The sequence below is a fragment of the Rhinolophus hipposideros genome (assembly GCF_964194185.1).
Source record: "Rhinolophus hipposideros genome assembly, chromosome: 2".
NCBI classification, from domain to species: Eukaryota; Metazoa; Chordata; class Mammalia; order Chiroptera; family Rhinolophidae; genus Rhinolophus; species Rhinolophus hipposideros.
In genome coordinates, this window is record NC_138048.1 from 1,492,750 (window position 1) to 1,505,497 (window position 12,748).

Here is a 12,748-nt window from a genome sequence, read left to right on the forward strand (position 1 = left end):
CAGGGTGGGTTGTGAGTACCTCAGCTTTCAAAGGCACTTTAGAGCCCACTCCCAACCCCAGGCCACAGCCCAGGCACTGCTTGAGCCAGGCAGCACTGAGTTGGGTACCCTGAGATGCCTGGTCAGGCTGCCTCTGCCAAATACTTCCTGGGATAAAGAACTCACTCCTTTCTCGGGAACACTCCCTGCCTCCGGGCCGAGGCATGTCCTCACCAGGGCCTGTCTCTCTGGGTGTGACATGTCCACTCCGCCCCTCAACCCCAAGGCCTTCCTCTGTACTCTGGACCTGCACACCATCTGTTCCGTTGCCTTGGGACAGCCAGCTTCTCCCGGGATGGGGCCCCTTTCGATCCCAGCCATCTCCACTAGGAACATCCTGGAACATCCCTACTCTCTTCTAAGCTGAGCCCAGAATCCAGGAGGATCTGAGGAGGCAATAAAGAGGGGATGGTCACCTCCTTTATTTTGAGCTCTAGATTTGGGTTGAGATGACCATGACATGTTAGTGGCCCTGCCCCAGCGTGACGACTCCTACTGAACTCATCTCAACCCCTGGCCACAATCAGAGTTTTGTACAGATGGTTTTGTGGGCCCACGGGGAGAAGTTCCCATGCGTCGCTCTTCCCATGTTGATGAGTCACATCTAATTTGTTTTAACACGGATTCAGTTATTCGCGCTCTCTAGTTGCTGACAAGCTTCGTGCCACACACAGATCCTGAGGAGAAGCAAACTGCCGACAGAGTCAGAGACTGAGCGGAGGCTAGTGCCGTGGCCCATCACCAGGCCCCAGAGCAGCCCCTGGAGCAAGCTGCACACTGTACCTCTGTGGCAGCTGCAGCCCCGCCCGCCCCGCTGCCTACCTTGCGGCCGGCTTCGTTGTTGTGTAAGTTCATGAGTGTCCGGGCATTCTGCTTGATCTCCCGGGCATCCACAAAGACCTTGGCGAAGCCAATGCCGTAGCGGATGTCCGCAGAGCAGCCGCCCCACTTCCAGCCCTCGTCCCGGTGGTACTGGCCTTGCTTCTGCTTGTCGCAGCCACAGTCACTCAGGTTGCCCTGGGTACAGGCAGCTGTGATGGCATGGGCCACCCCGGCCGCAATGATGGCGTAAGTGAAGGCAGCCTCCCGGCTCCCTGCAAGGAAAAGAGAGGAAGGACGGGGGTCAGGTCCAGGGCATCCTGGGAGAAGGCCGGGCAGATAGGAAGGGAAGCTGAGCTCGCTGTCACAGCTCCACAAAGACCCACTGAGCACTCATTCCTTCCCTCCAGGAAATCTCCGTCTTGGGCTTGTGACAATGCCTGAGTATCCCTATCATGCACACACCCACTAGCCTCCAGTCACAACATACGCTTAGGCGGCTGACTGGGCACCAGGTTGCCCAGCCTCCGGCAGAGACCCCTCTGTCGATTACTACCCCTGCCCACCACACTCAGCAGAGCGGTGTAAACTGTACATGTGTGCAGGGCTCACAGCTTGTGGAACAAGCCACACTGCAGCGTTTCCTGGACACCTACAGTGTGCACAGGCTCTGGAGCCAGAGGCCTGGGTGTCTGTGCCACGAATATTAGCCAGGGACACCCCCTCCCTGTGCCTCAGTGCGCTCAGCTATAAAATGGGAACTTTGCAGTAGTACTTCTCTCATGGTGACGACAGAGAACTGTAAGACTTTGCCCTATAAGAATTGTTTTTAAAGTGTTCTCGTTATCGGGGAAGTGTAGGTATTTCAAAACAGAACTAGTGTTTCTTTAAAGCCTGAATCCTGACCTAAGGAGCAATTATACGAATTCTACTCTGGGAAAAGGAAGGTCTCAGTGGAAGTTGTATGACTTTCATATTTCTGTGCCATCAAATATAGGTTAAAATATGAATTTTGGAATTCTCTGTTTAAATGGGAACTATTGGCCTCCTTGGCCCTACATAAAAGGGCTACTATTTTAAGCTGATTATTTTATTGTAAATTAATCCATCCTAACTTTAAAATGTGGTTGAATGTTTTTCTTATTAAATGTTCAAAAAATAAAAATTAGAAGTTAAAAAACAATTTACCACTCTCAGCTCTGCCTGGCTCCTGGCAGCTGCCTGTCCCAGTAGCTCTTGTTCTCTATTGGCCACTGTGACTACTGCTGTGTGTCACCTGCCACTTATAGGTCCATCCCCTCTTCTTCTTTGTGCTCCTCTCACTAGACTGTGGGCATCTCCCGAGAAGGCTGGGACCTGGCCCCCTTCATGTCTGCGTCCTCGGGGCTTGGTCCAACACAGAAGGCAGAGGCTAGGGAAAGGGAGAGAGGTCTGCCCAAGGTTATGGTGGAGAGGGACAGGTATAATACACCAACAAGAAGGTGCAGTGGAGAGTCTGGGGAGCTGCTGAGAAGCCGCTTTCCCACAGGTCTGCCGATCTGTTTGAAGATGGCCCAGCCAGGCGGTGCTGGGGTGGGAGGGTCCTGAGTAGCCAGGCTGCAGGAGAGCTGCCACCAGCACTCATAGCCTCTTTGGACCTCAGTGTCTGCACCTGAAAAATGGGCGGTGAGCAGCATCTACTGTACAGGATGAAGGTGAACCAAGGCACTCTGTGGGAAGCCCTGTGTGCAGCACGAGCCCCAGGTGGGCAGTCAGCAAGTACACTCTCGGTGCCAGGGTGGGGGAGGGTGCAGGGAAGGCACCCTGGAGGAGAACACCCCTGAGCCCAGAGCACACTGATGAAGCGGAGCTGAGCAGACGTGACGGGGTGGGGAGAAGTGTTTCAGGATGTTGGAATGGAGATGGCTTAAGCAATAGGGGAGGAAGTGGGGGAGGCCACCTCGAAGTGGCTTCGAGCCCCAGGTCACTCTGACCCACACTCAGACACACCCTTCTCCCACCCACCCGTCACCTACCTCGTGGCCTCCCTCATCAGGGCTGCTGAGACACAAGCAACCTGCACCTCCTCCCCCCAGCTCCGACTGTCACCCTCCACCTGCAGACACGTAGGCCTGTCCATCTGCTGGACTGCTGGCTTCTGTGTGCCACGGCCACATTGTGGTGACATTCATGGCATCCCGGTTAGCCCGGGGGCTCAAATGCCAGCTTTACCACACACCTACCAGGTTCCTGACTCTGCACACATCATCGTATTGGTATTGGAAGCCATATGTGTGTAACACGTGCCTGACCGAGGGCCTCGGAGAGAGCTGCATCAAGGGAAGTAGCTACGGGGGGCGTGCACACAGGCCTGCCTTCCAGTGTGGTGATTTGGAAGGCTGGGTAATACCTGACAATGCTTTCAGCGTGGGAAATTGGGAGATGATGCGTAACACCCACTAATGCTTGGCGGGCTCACAGGAAGGCAGGGGACCTTGGGGCCACGTGTTGAAGACAGAACTGACCGCCAGCAGGGCAGATGGGGCACAGTGGGACCATCTCATGTTGCTGGGCTCTGCAAAATAGGGAGCTTTGGAACAGAGGTCACAAGGCAAGAGACCAGGCCTCAGGTCCCACTGAGGCAGGACGTTTGAAAAGAGCACTTGACGGATAGACTCCCAGGGAGAGGGTAGACTGGAAAAATTCCCCCACCTCCAACAAAACTGGGCAGCAAGCAAGTGGGTCTGACTTAGCCAGAACAGGAGATGGGAGAGCGACTCATTCTTGCCTCTGCACAGATTTAAGGCTTACATTTATTGCCCTGCATATTCCAAGGTCTCCCAAGCTAAGGGGGAAGACTGGTCCCAGGCCAATGATTTCCCAAAACCTCGGAAGGAGCAAAGATAACTACCCTCCCACCCCGGGGCACCAGCTCAGACTGCTACAGAATATCAAGTGCACAGATAACAATATACTAGAGGAGACAGCCAACAGTGAGATTAGACCCTGATGGACATCAGAGGAAAGAATAATCAGATGGAGAGTAAAAACAGAAGAGGGTGGGTGGTGGGGAATCCTTGTTCTACTACTTTCTAGCTGTGTGACCTTAGCTGAGTCATTAAGCTCTCTGTGTTCCAGTTCCTCCACTATAAAACAGGGATGCTAACCACCAACTTTATTTAGGACTAGAAAAAAATTAACAAAGGTAAAGTATTTACACAGAGACTGGCATAAGAAAGTGGCTCTAAATACTAGATTTATTACAATGTCTATTGATGACAATAGTAACAGTTCCTTATAAGAGAACTGTGAGATAAGGAGTACAAGTCTTCATTTATCTTCATTTATCTTCATTTATCTTCATTTACAGTGAGGCCAAGAGAAAGGTCTGGTTTGCCCAGGCCACCCAACTAACTGGTGGGCTACAGAGCTGAGCTGCAGACTCAGCTTCAGGACACCCCATACAGAACAAGAAGTGTCCCCAGGGATTAAATGACTCCAAGAAAGGAGACCGAGTCCCCTTAATCAGACCAAGAATGGAGGATGCAAATTGGGAGGGGAGGGGCCTGGCCCACCCTCTGAGACTTGCCTCTCCCAGGCTCCTCCCTGTGGGTAGGGCCAGGGATAGGGTCGGGCTGCCAGGCACCACCCTTCCTGGTAATTGTACGTGCAGCTGCTCTACCAAGTGGTGACAGTCCCTGAGGTCTCTCTGAGCCCCATGATTATGCAGATGATGAGGGACAGACAACTAACTAGACACCATGATGATGGCTTCTGTTCCTACGCAAGCCCCCATCAGATCCCCTGAGGTGGGAGAAAAGCAGCTGTACCCCAACACACGTAACTCCCGTGAGTTTGAGATGAATCTCCAGACCAGAGTGAAGTGTCATCATGGGACATAGCATTCCACTCCCACCTACCCTGTTTCCCTGAAAATAAGACCCAGCCGGACCATCAGCTCTAATGTGTCTTTTGGAGCAGAAATGAATACCTATAAGACCCGGTGTTATGTTATGTTGTTATGTTATGTTGTTGTTATGTTATGTTATGTTTGTTATGTTATGTTATGTTATGTTATGTTTTATGTTGTGTTGTGTTGTGTTGTGATGTGATGTGATGTGATGTGATGTGATAAGACCCGGTCTTATATTGTATTAAATTAAGACCGGGTCCTATATTAATTTTGCTCCAAAAGACATATTAGAGCTGATGGTCCGGCTAGGTCTTATTTTCAAGAAAACACAGTAGCTGGCCCTCACCTCAGCACTTACTGCCCCTGACAAGTGAAGGCGGTGCCCTAGAGTCCGGGAGACACTGAGTGCAGTCATTCTGGGCTTCAGAGCTCCCAGGGACCCAGGGACTGGCTGCTAAAGTCTAATGCTTCCAGATGATAAAGGGTCACTGTTGACCCCTGCCGTTGACCTTGACATTGACCTTGCCCAGCAACATTAGGCTAGCACTACCCAGTCCAACCTCCCCCCCACCCAACGCTGAACACTGAGGGAACTGCCCTGGGCATCAGGCTGGCTGTGTAACTAATGTCAGGAGGCCTGTTAGCCTCTAAGCCTCTGTTGCTCCCTCTGTGAAATGGGCAGAGCAGCATCTCTATGTCATAGGACTGGGACTGAGTGGACTGGATCACAGAATGAAAGGGAGGTGCTGGCTACAGTACCTCATATGGAGTGAGTGCTCAGTTAATGCCCGCTATTGTTGTGTTGGTTATTGTCACTCCTGCTGTGTTCCATGTCACCTGTTCATGCTCCATGATACGTTGGAGGACAAGACAGCCTCCTGCTGAGGCAAGTGTGTGGAGCTGATCCAACATCTGTATGCCGCCCAAAACAGTTCACAAGGGGACCGGGGCCATGTCTGTCTTGCTCCCCCTGTTTACAACTCCCACCATAATGTGTGAGGGACGAATGAATGAGCAGACCTGAGTTCAATTTCAACCCTATCAGAGCAAGTCACATAACATCTCAACCTCCATTTCCATAACTCTTAATATTCCTGCCTTATAGAAAAAGTTGATATCACCTGTCACATACCACTGCTTAAATTAAAAATAGAATTATAATGATTAAACTGATTAAATTATAGGCACTGTTGGGAGGTACAGAAAGAGACTGCCCCTTGCTTTAGTTTTCTCCATAGCCTTCCTGCTAGGTTAGACTTATTTGTTCATCATCGGCTCCACCCACCACACCCACACCTCCATTGCCCCTCTAGAAAATAATTGCCTTGAAGGCGAGCACTTTGTCATGTTTCCTGTTGTGTCCTCTGGGCCTGGCAAGTAGTGGGCAGTCAGTAAATATTTTTTGAATGAATGAATGAATGAATGCAAGCTCCCAACAGTGGCCGAGAACCATGTGACTTTTATGTGGTGCTTCTGTGCTGGCGCTTTGGAAAGTACGCTCACCTGTTCCTAAAGAGAACAACCAGTTGAGGTCCGAGAGGAGCAGTGATGAACTCCAGAACCTCAGCATGACTTCCCCCTGGGGGTCAGCACAGAGTTAGGCAGGCACTTGGGGTTTTGGTTTTGTTTTTGAGTGGGGAGAAGGGAGGAAAGAAAGTAAACTTTGTCGAGTACCTATGATGAACCAGATCCACATTTGGCTATCTGTGTGGCATTTCACAACAGCTCCATTGGTTCGAGCTGTTGACCATTCTTCACAATTTGACAGGTGAGATAACTGAAGCCCTGGGAAGTAATGTGGTTCAGTGAGGCGACCCACCTAGAAACTGGCCAGAATGGGATTCTAGGCCCAAACTGGGCAGCACCCTTCCTAAGTCCCGCCCTATCTCCTTTCCTGGCTCCTGGCTTTGCCTGAAAGCTCACTGTTCCTTTGGCTAAGGCATCGACTCTTATCAAAATGTCTTTATTTCTGTCAAGAGATGCCACTCAGTTATCAGTTCAGACTTGTCAATAAATAATGTATAAGATCCATTCAACCCAGATGAGCTACACTTGTTAAGCTGAGAACAGGGTTTGATGGCAGAAAGAAGGTGGAAAATGATCCCGTAATCTTAAAATCGCAGACTGTCATGGTGGGAGGCCACACTGAATCCCAGTCATCTATGACTCCTTCACCCACCCCAACGACTAAAAAGTCCTTCTTTCGTCAGTGGGGAAACTGAGGTTCAGACATGTGGCTTGCCCAGGCAGTCAGGATGCAGACTCAGGTGTCACATGCTGCCAACAGCTCCAGGGGACTCCCCCGGACCCTGGTCATGCTCAGTGCTTCAATAAGGACCCCTTCCTTAGCCTGGGGATACCCCTCTAGTTGGGTGATTTCCTGAATGCCATCTCATTTGTCTCTGATGAGATATCAGTAAAGATGGTTCTAAGATGTTCACTTGCTGCAGAAATGGGTGAGTGAGATGATATGACCAATGGCACATAGTTCACAAGAAGCATAACAAAGTCAGAAATTTACTTACTACGTGCCAGGCTCTGTTCTCAAATCTCAGTATGGATCATTTCAATCCTGCAACAATCCTATGAGGTGTGGACTATTATTATATCCATTTTACAGATGTGGAGATTGAGGCCTAGAGAAGTGATGTAAGCTGCCAAGGGTTTAAACCTGTTTAGCCTGGCTCCAGCATCTGAGCTACTCTTTGCCTCAGGGCCATGATACCCACTCCAGTCCTACAGACCCCAGCCCAGGCTCTTTCCTGGGTTGTTCATGTGGGGCCAGTGAGCAGTGAACACTGGGCTTGGCCATTGCTAACCATGCACCCTCCAGGAACAGGCTCACCCCACCTCTGCCCTGACCATCCACTTCTCCCTCCTGCTCACGAGCAGAGGAAGAACCTCCATGAAACCCAGCCCTCCCCTTGGCTGAGCCATGTGCCCTCTTCCTTCACTCTACAGATAATTCTTAAGTACCTACTATGTGCCAGGCACCATGCTGGGGCCTGGGGAAACTGACAGGAGGGATTTAGACAGTCCATGCCTTTATGGGGGACAGATGGTGAGGTCAAATCACTCAGTGGCAGCTGAGGACTCTAAAACATAAAACAGGACAGTGACGAGAGCAGGGGGCGAGAGGAGCCAGCCACGAGGCTCTCTGTAGCGGGAGAGAGGGCTCTAAGCTCAGGGGCAGCCTGTGTGATGGCCCTGACATGGTGTAGCGGGTGCTGGGAGCAGATGAGCCAGGAGAAATGGGGAACTGAAGCAATAGAGGGCAGTGGCAGGCCCTACCAATCCCCACCAAATGTCCCTGGAATCAGAGAATGGACTCGCAGAGCCACAGACGTGAAGCCAATCGTTCCTGGAATGACAGGTTCACAGAGGCCAGGAGATTTGTCCAAAGTCTCCAGTGACTCAGAGAGACCAGGGCATATGAACCAGGGTCTCCAGCATGGAATCCCATGGAAGTCTCAGCTTCCCCATCTGTAAAATGGGAACCGCCAGGAGCGCCCCTCCATGCTACCATGAAGATTCAGTGAAACCCCCAGCCTTCTAGAAGGTGCCCAGTAAAGCATGGTGTTATCACTGAGATGCAAATGGGGAGCCTGGCTGACGCCCTCCACACATTCCAGCTGTATAACGATCCCAGCGGGTACAGAGGAAATACACTGGTGGCCAAGCCTGCCCGAAAGATTCCATTCCACCGCCCTGTGCGGCCACTGTAAATGGTTTGCACCGGAATATTATCTGGGTGTATTTACGGTATCTTACTGGAAACCACAAAGTGCATTGTATTTTTTTCTTTTTCTATTTAAAGCCAATGGGTCAGAGAGTGAGCAATCTGCAGTGACACAAGCTGAAATATATGATGATTTGGAAAACATACAGATGGAAAAAGGCTGCTTTTGCCAGCCTCGTAGCATGGCAGTTCATAGTCCTGCTGGGCTCAGAATGCCACGCTTGGCTGTCTCCATGCAGGGAAACCAGGGGGCCTCTCCATGAACAATTGGAAGAATGGAGGGAGCAGAGAGTAGGTGTTTGGGCTGAGCCTGGCTAAGGCAGCAGGCACACAGAAATGGGACCTGTGCAGGCCCCCGCCTCCACCCTTCTCTCCTGTCTCGGTTCCATCCCAGGGTCTCTCTCGCCACCAAGCCGGGTGGAGCACACTGCTGACATCCTGGCACCTGCTCCCTCCTGCCTCCATACCTCTGCACACTGCATTCCCTCAGCCTGGAAATGCCTTCTCCTCCCATTCTTATTTTGTGTCAAACTGAATTATCAGTCTCTGCCCAAGGCACACGACAGGCCCACACAACACCTGCTAGGGGGGCCATGAGCAGTAGCTCTGATTAGATGCATTATTGGTTAACCACAGCCATCACGATGCATGCAACTCCAGTGTCCTGCTGAAGGGACTTGGTGATAGCCCCTTCCTCTGCTTGTGGCCCAGCATACTAGCCATCCTTAATTTGTGTGGAATTGAATTATCAGTCTCTTCCCACTATGCTGTGGTGACCTGGATTATTTATCTAGGAAGCCTCAACAGTTGAATGAATGAATGATGGTGGGTGTGAAAGCGCGCGCACGCGCGTGTGTGTGTGTGTGTGTGTGTGTGTGTGTGTCTATTTGTCTACCATATGAAAGCTAGAAAGAAAACATTGCAACAAGACTCATGTCAAAATAGTGTCTGGAGAGATAAAACCCAGGATGAACTGAGGTTGGCAAAAAATGCAAATGAGACAAAAAGTTCTTTGTTAGCTGTGTTCTAGAGAAGAATAGGGAAAGAAAAGGTCTCTGCTCAGGCAAGATGGCGTCTTGTTAGGAAATGGCAGCGAGAAAGTGGAGCTGGTCACCCCTTGAGTCTGTCTCTCTCATTGGAAAGGTCTTCCAACACATCCCTCCAAGAAGTCATTAGCTCACCAGACGTGTGTTTGTTACATCTGCTCTCACAGCCCAGAAGGTGCTGTGCCATTTGTGCAAGGCACATGGTTTCCCAGATGAGGGCTCCCAGGCCCCGCTGGTCACCCCAGGGAGAGAGAGGAGAGCTGCTGAAGTGACTATTCAGGAGGAGAAGTGCTGACAAATGTGCCAGGAGCAGAAGATCAGAAATGTACCAAAGTTACCCAGTCTGTAGGCAGAGGAGGGTGGGGCCCAGGGACTGAATCCTAGGTCATCTGTGCCCATCCCTGGAAAAATTCTGGCAGGGAAGTACCAAACAGGAGGTCATGAGTATTTGGAAAAGAATGCAGCTGTCCCCAGGAGCACACGCCAGGAAATCACCATTTCTTTGTTGACAATAATGCTGGAGACATAGCAGATTTCTATATGTGCTAAGAATTTGATTATCTTCCCATGTCCTATCTTCCCATGTCCTGAGACAGGTGAGAAACTCTTCTACCAGTTCTGCTCCCAGGCAACCCATGAGTTGGGAACATAAAACCCTGAGGACTGACTGTCCCCACGTCTCTGCAGCTGTCACTCTGCAGCCTTTCATCCTTCCCTACCTGACACCCTGCCGTCCAGGGTGCCTCCATCTCAGAATCCCTGCCCCCCAGCTGGGTCACACCTGAAAGCTGTTCTTGGCTGCTCCACCTTTCCTCTTCCAGGTGTGGCCAGCCCCTCTCAGGTGACCCCTGCCTTCCATGCTACAGTCCACCTGCTCGTCTACTCAGGGCCTCTACGAGACCCCCAGAGCACATTTCAGCCCCAATTTGGCTGTCTGTCCCTGCCAGTGAGTTCCTTGAGGGCAGAGCCTGTGGCCCAGTCATCAGCTGTTTGCTGCTCAGAAGATTCTAGTAAATACTTGTGGGACAGATAAATGAATAAATGGTGGACATATGGGGTGGGGGACATAGTACGTGATCCCATGAACATTTAATTTATATGAATTCAAGAAAATGAACCAAGGGAATAATAGATTAAATTACTGTATGTGTGGGAATGTAAATTGGTGCAGCCACTATGGAAAAGAGTATGGGGAGTAGTCAAAAAATTAAAATAGAACTACCTTATGATTCAGTAATTCCAGTTCTGGGTATTTATCTGAGAAAACAAAATCACTATCTCAAAGAGATATGCACCCCTATGTTCAGTGGAGCATTATTTACAACAGCCGAGATATGGAAATAACCTAAGTGTCCATTGAAGGATGAATGAATAAAGAAACTGTGGTATATATGTGCAATGGAATATTAGTCATAAAAAAGAATGAAATCCTGCTATCTGCTACAACATGAATGGACCTAGAGAACATTATGCTAAGTGAAATAGACAAAGACAAATACCATATATATCTCACTTATATGTGGACTATAAAAAAGAAAGAAAAGAACTCAAAAAATACTACACGCATATTTTGGATAGGTATTGCATATTGTGCATTACTGTATGTCATTATACACATGACTCCACAGGTATAATGTCTATACTGTACTTGTATAGTAAAGCAGGTATTCTGAATTCTGTGGCTGACTTAAGGGACTTTAGTCGGTCAAGGGTAACGTTGCCTAGAATTACATCTCACCATCCACATCAACGTCAGGAGCTCCGAAGTGCCTCTGTTGTGCCCTTGCGGGAAGATGGTGGACGTGGGCGTGAGTGAATGTACTTTGGAGGATTCCTGGTTAGTACAAAACGCACGCCACGTGCACAGTCATCCTGTGAGGGTCTCCAGAGCAGTGCTTCCCGGTGTGCACGCCTCTGAAGGGCAGCTCCACCAGAAGGTCGCCGAGTCTAAGGTGAGAGAACAGCGGACCCTCCAGTGGAAGCCTGCTCAAACTTCCCTCTCATCTGCAGGACTTGTAAGAACCTTTAGGATGCGTTGGGGGGGGGGGGGGTTCTGGATATCTTGAACAGGGAGCACAGTGTTCTGAGTTCTAAAATTTATCATCCCAGGAACGCCCCTTCCCTCCCTTTTCCACAGAGAAGCTGGTGGGGATGACTAGCCTCCTGCTGAACAGACCCTGCTGGGGACAGTCCTCTGAGTCAGGCTGTGGGGGAGAGGTCTGCCCTAGGCCTTGACTTAGTCACCATTTTTATCTCTTCTGAAGCCAATGCAGAGAGCTAACAGAATGCTGGGCGAAAATGGATAAATGTAAAAATGTGCAGGAACGAATGAATGTTCAATCTTGTATTTCGAGTCAGAAATGAAAAGCGTTTGCTCACACAACAGAGAGGAAAGAGTGTTTCCTGTGTATGAAGTGCCACCCAGACCTGGGAGTCAAAAGGTAAACAAGGTTTGGGCCTGGTCCTCACTGGCTCAGAACAGCGGTTGGCATATTGGGCCAGAGAGGAGCTGGCCTGCCTGGGACTCATGCATTTCGCCATGTGTTTCCTGAGCACCTACTATGTGCCAGGAGTTGGGGGTGTTGGGAGAACATGATAGACAGGCCCGGGCTCCAAGGACTTCCCGTGGTGAGGAAGAAGATTGCTGTTGGACACACCATTACAAAAGTCAGTGAAGTCACTTGTGCAAGTGGCAAGTATGTGCAGACAGCAGTACAGAGGGACCTGCCGGGACGCTGTTTCAGGCCATGTGGCCAAGTCTGGAGGAGGGGCGTTTGAGCAGAGACTGCATAGTGTGGGCATGGGCAGATTGCCTGCCGTTAGCAGCTTCTCCCTGTTACCCTTCTGCTCTTCCTCCTGTTCCAGAAAGAATTTAGCCACGGCCTGTCATCATATCCACTGAGCCCGTGGTAACCATGCCCTCATGTGCCAGGGACTGCTTCCTCGTGAAGCTGCCTTCTGGCCCAAGAGACAGATGATAACAACAGGACAACTATGATTTGTGCATGTGCTGTGTACCAGGCATGGCTCTGAGTGTCTCACGGGGAATACGTAATCTCCTCCTCCTACACCTATGAGATAGGCACTGATATTATTGCCTTTTGGTCAAAGTCCTTGGCTGGGAAAAGAATTGAGCAGGTGGCTTCAGGGCTGAACCGTTACACAGTGCTATGAGCAAATAAATTGAGAATAGGCCCTGGAGTAGTAAAGTGA

The 12,748-nt window shown here is 50.3% G+C and overlaps 1 protein-coding gene across 1 annotated transcript in view; it reads right to left on the reverse strand.

Moving 5' to 3' along the window:
• Nucleotides 1-12,748, reverse strand: part of WNT7A (Wnt family member 7A) — a 62,469-nt gene that overhangs the window by 37,607 nt on the left and 12,114 nt on the right. Inside the window, exon 3 of the mRNA XM_081078630.1 lies at nucleotides 862-1,133. Within this exon, the coding sequence (XP_080934756.1) occupies nucleotides 862-1,133 (272 nt within the window). The remainder of the gene's footprint in view (nucleotides 1-861; nucleotides 1,134-12,748) is intronic.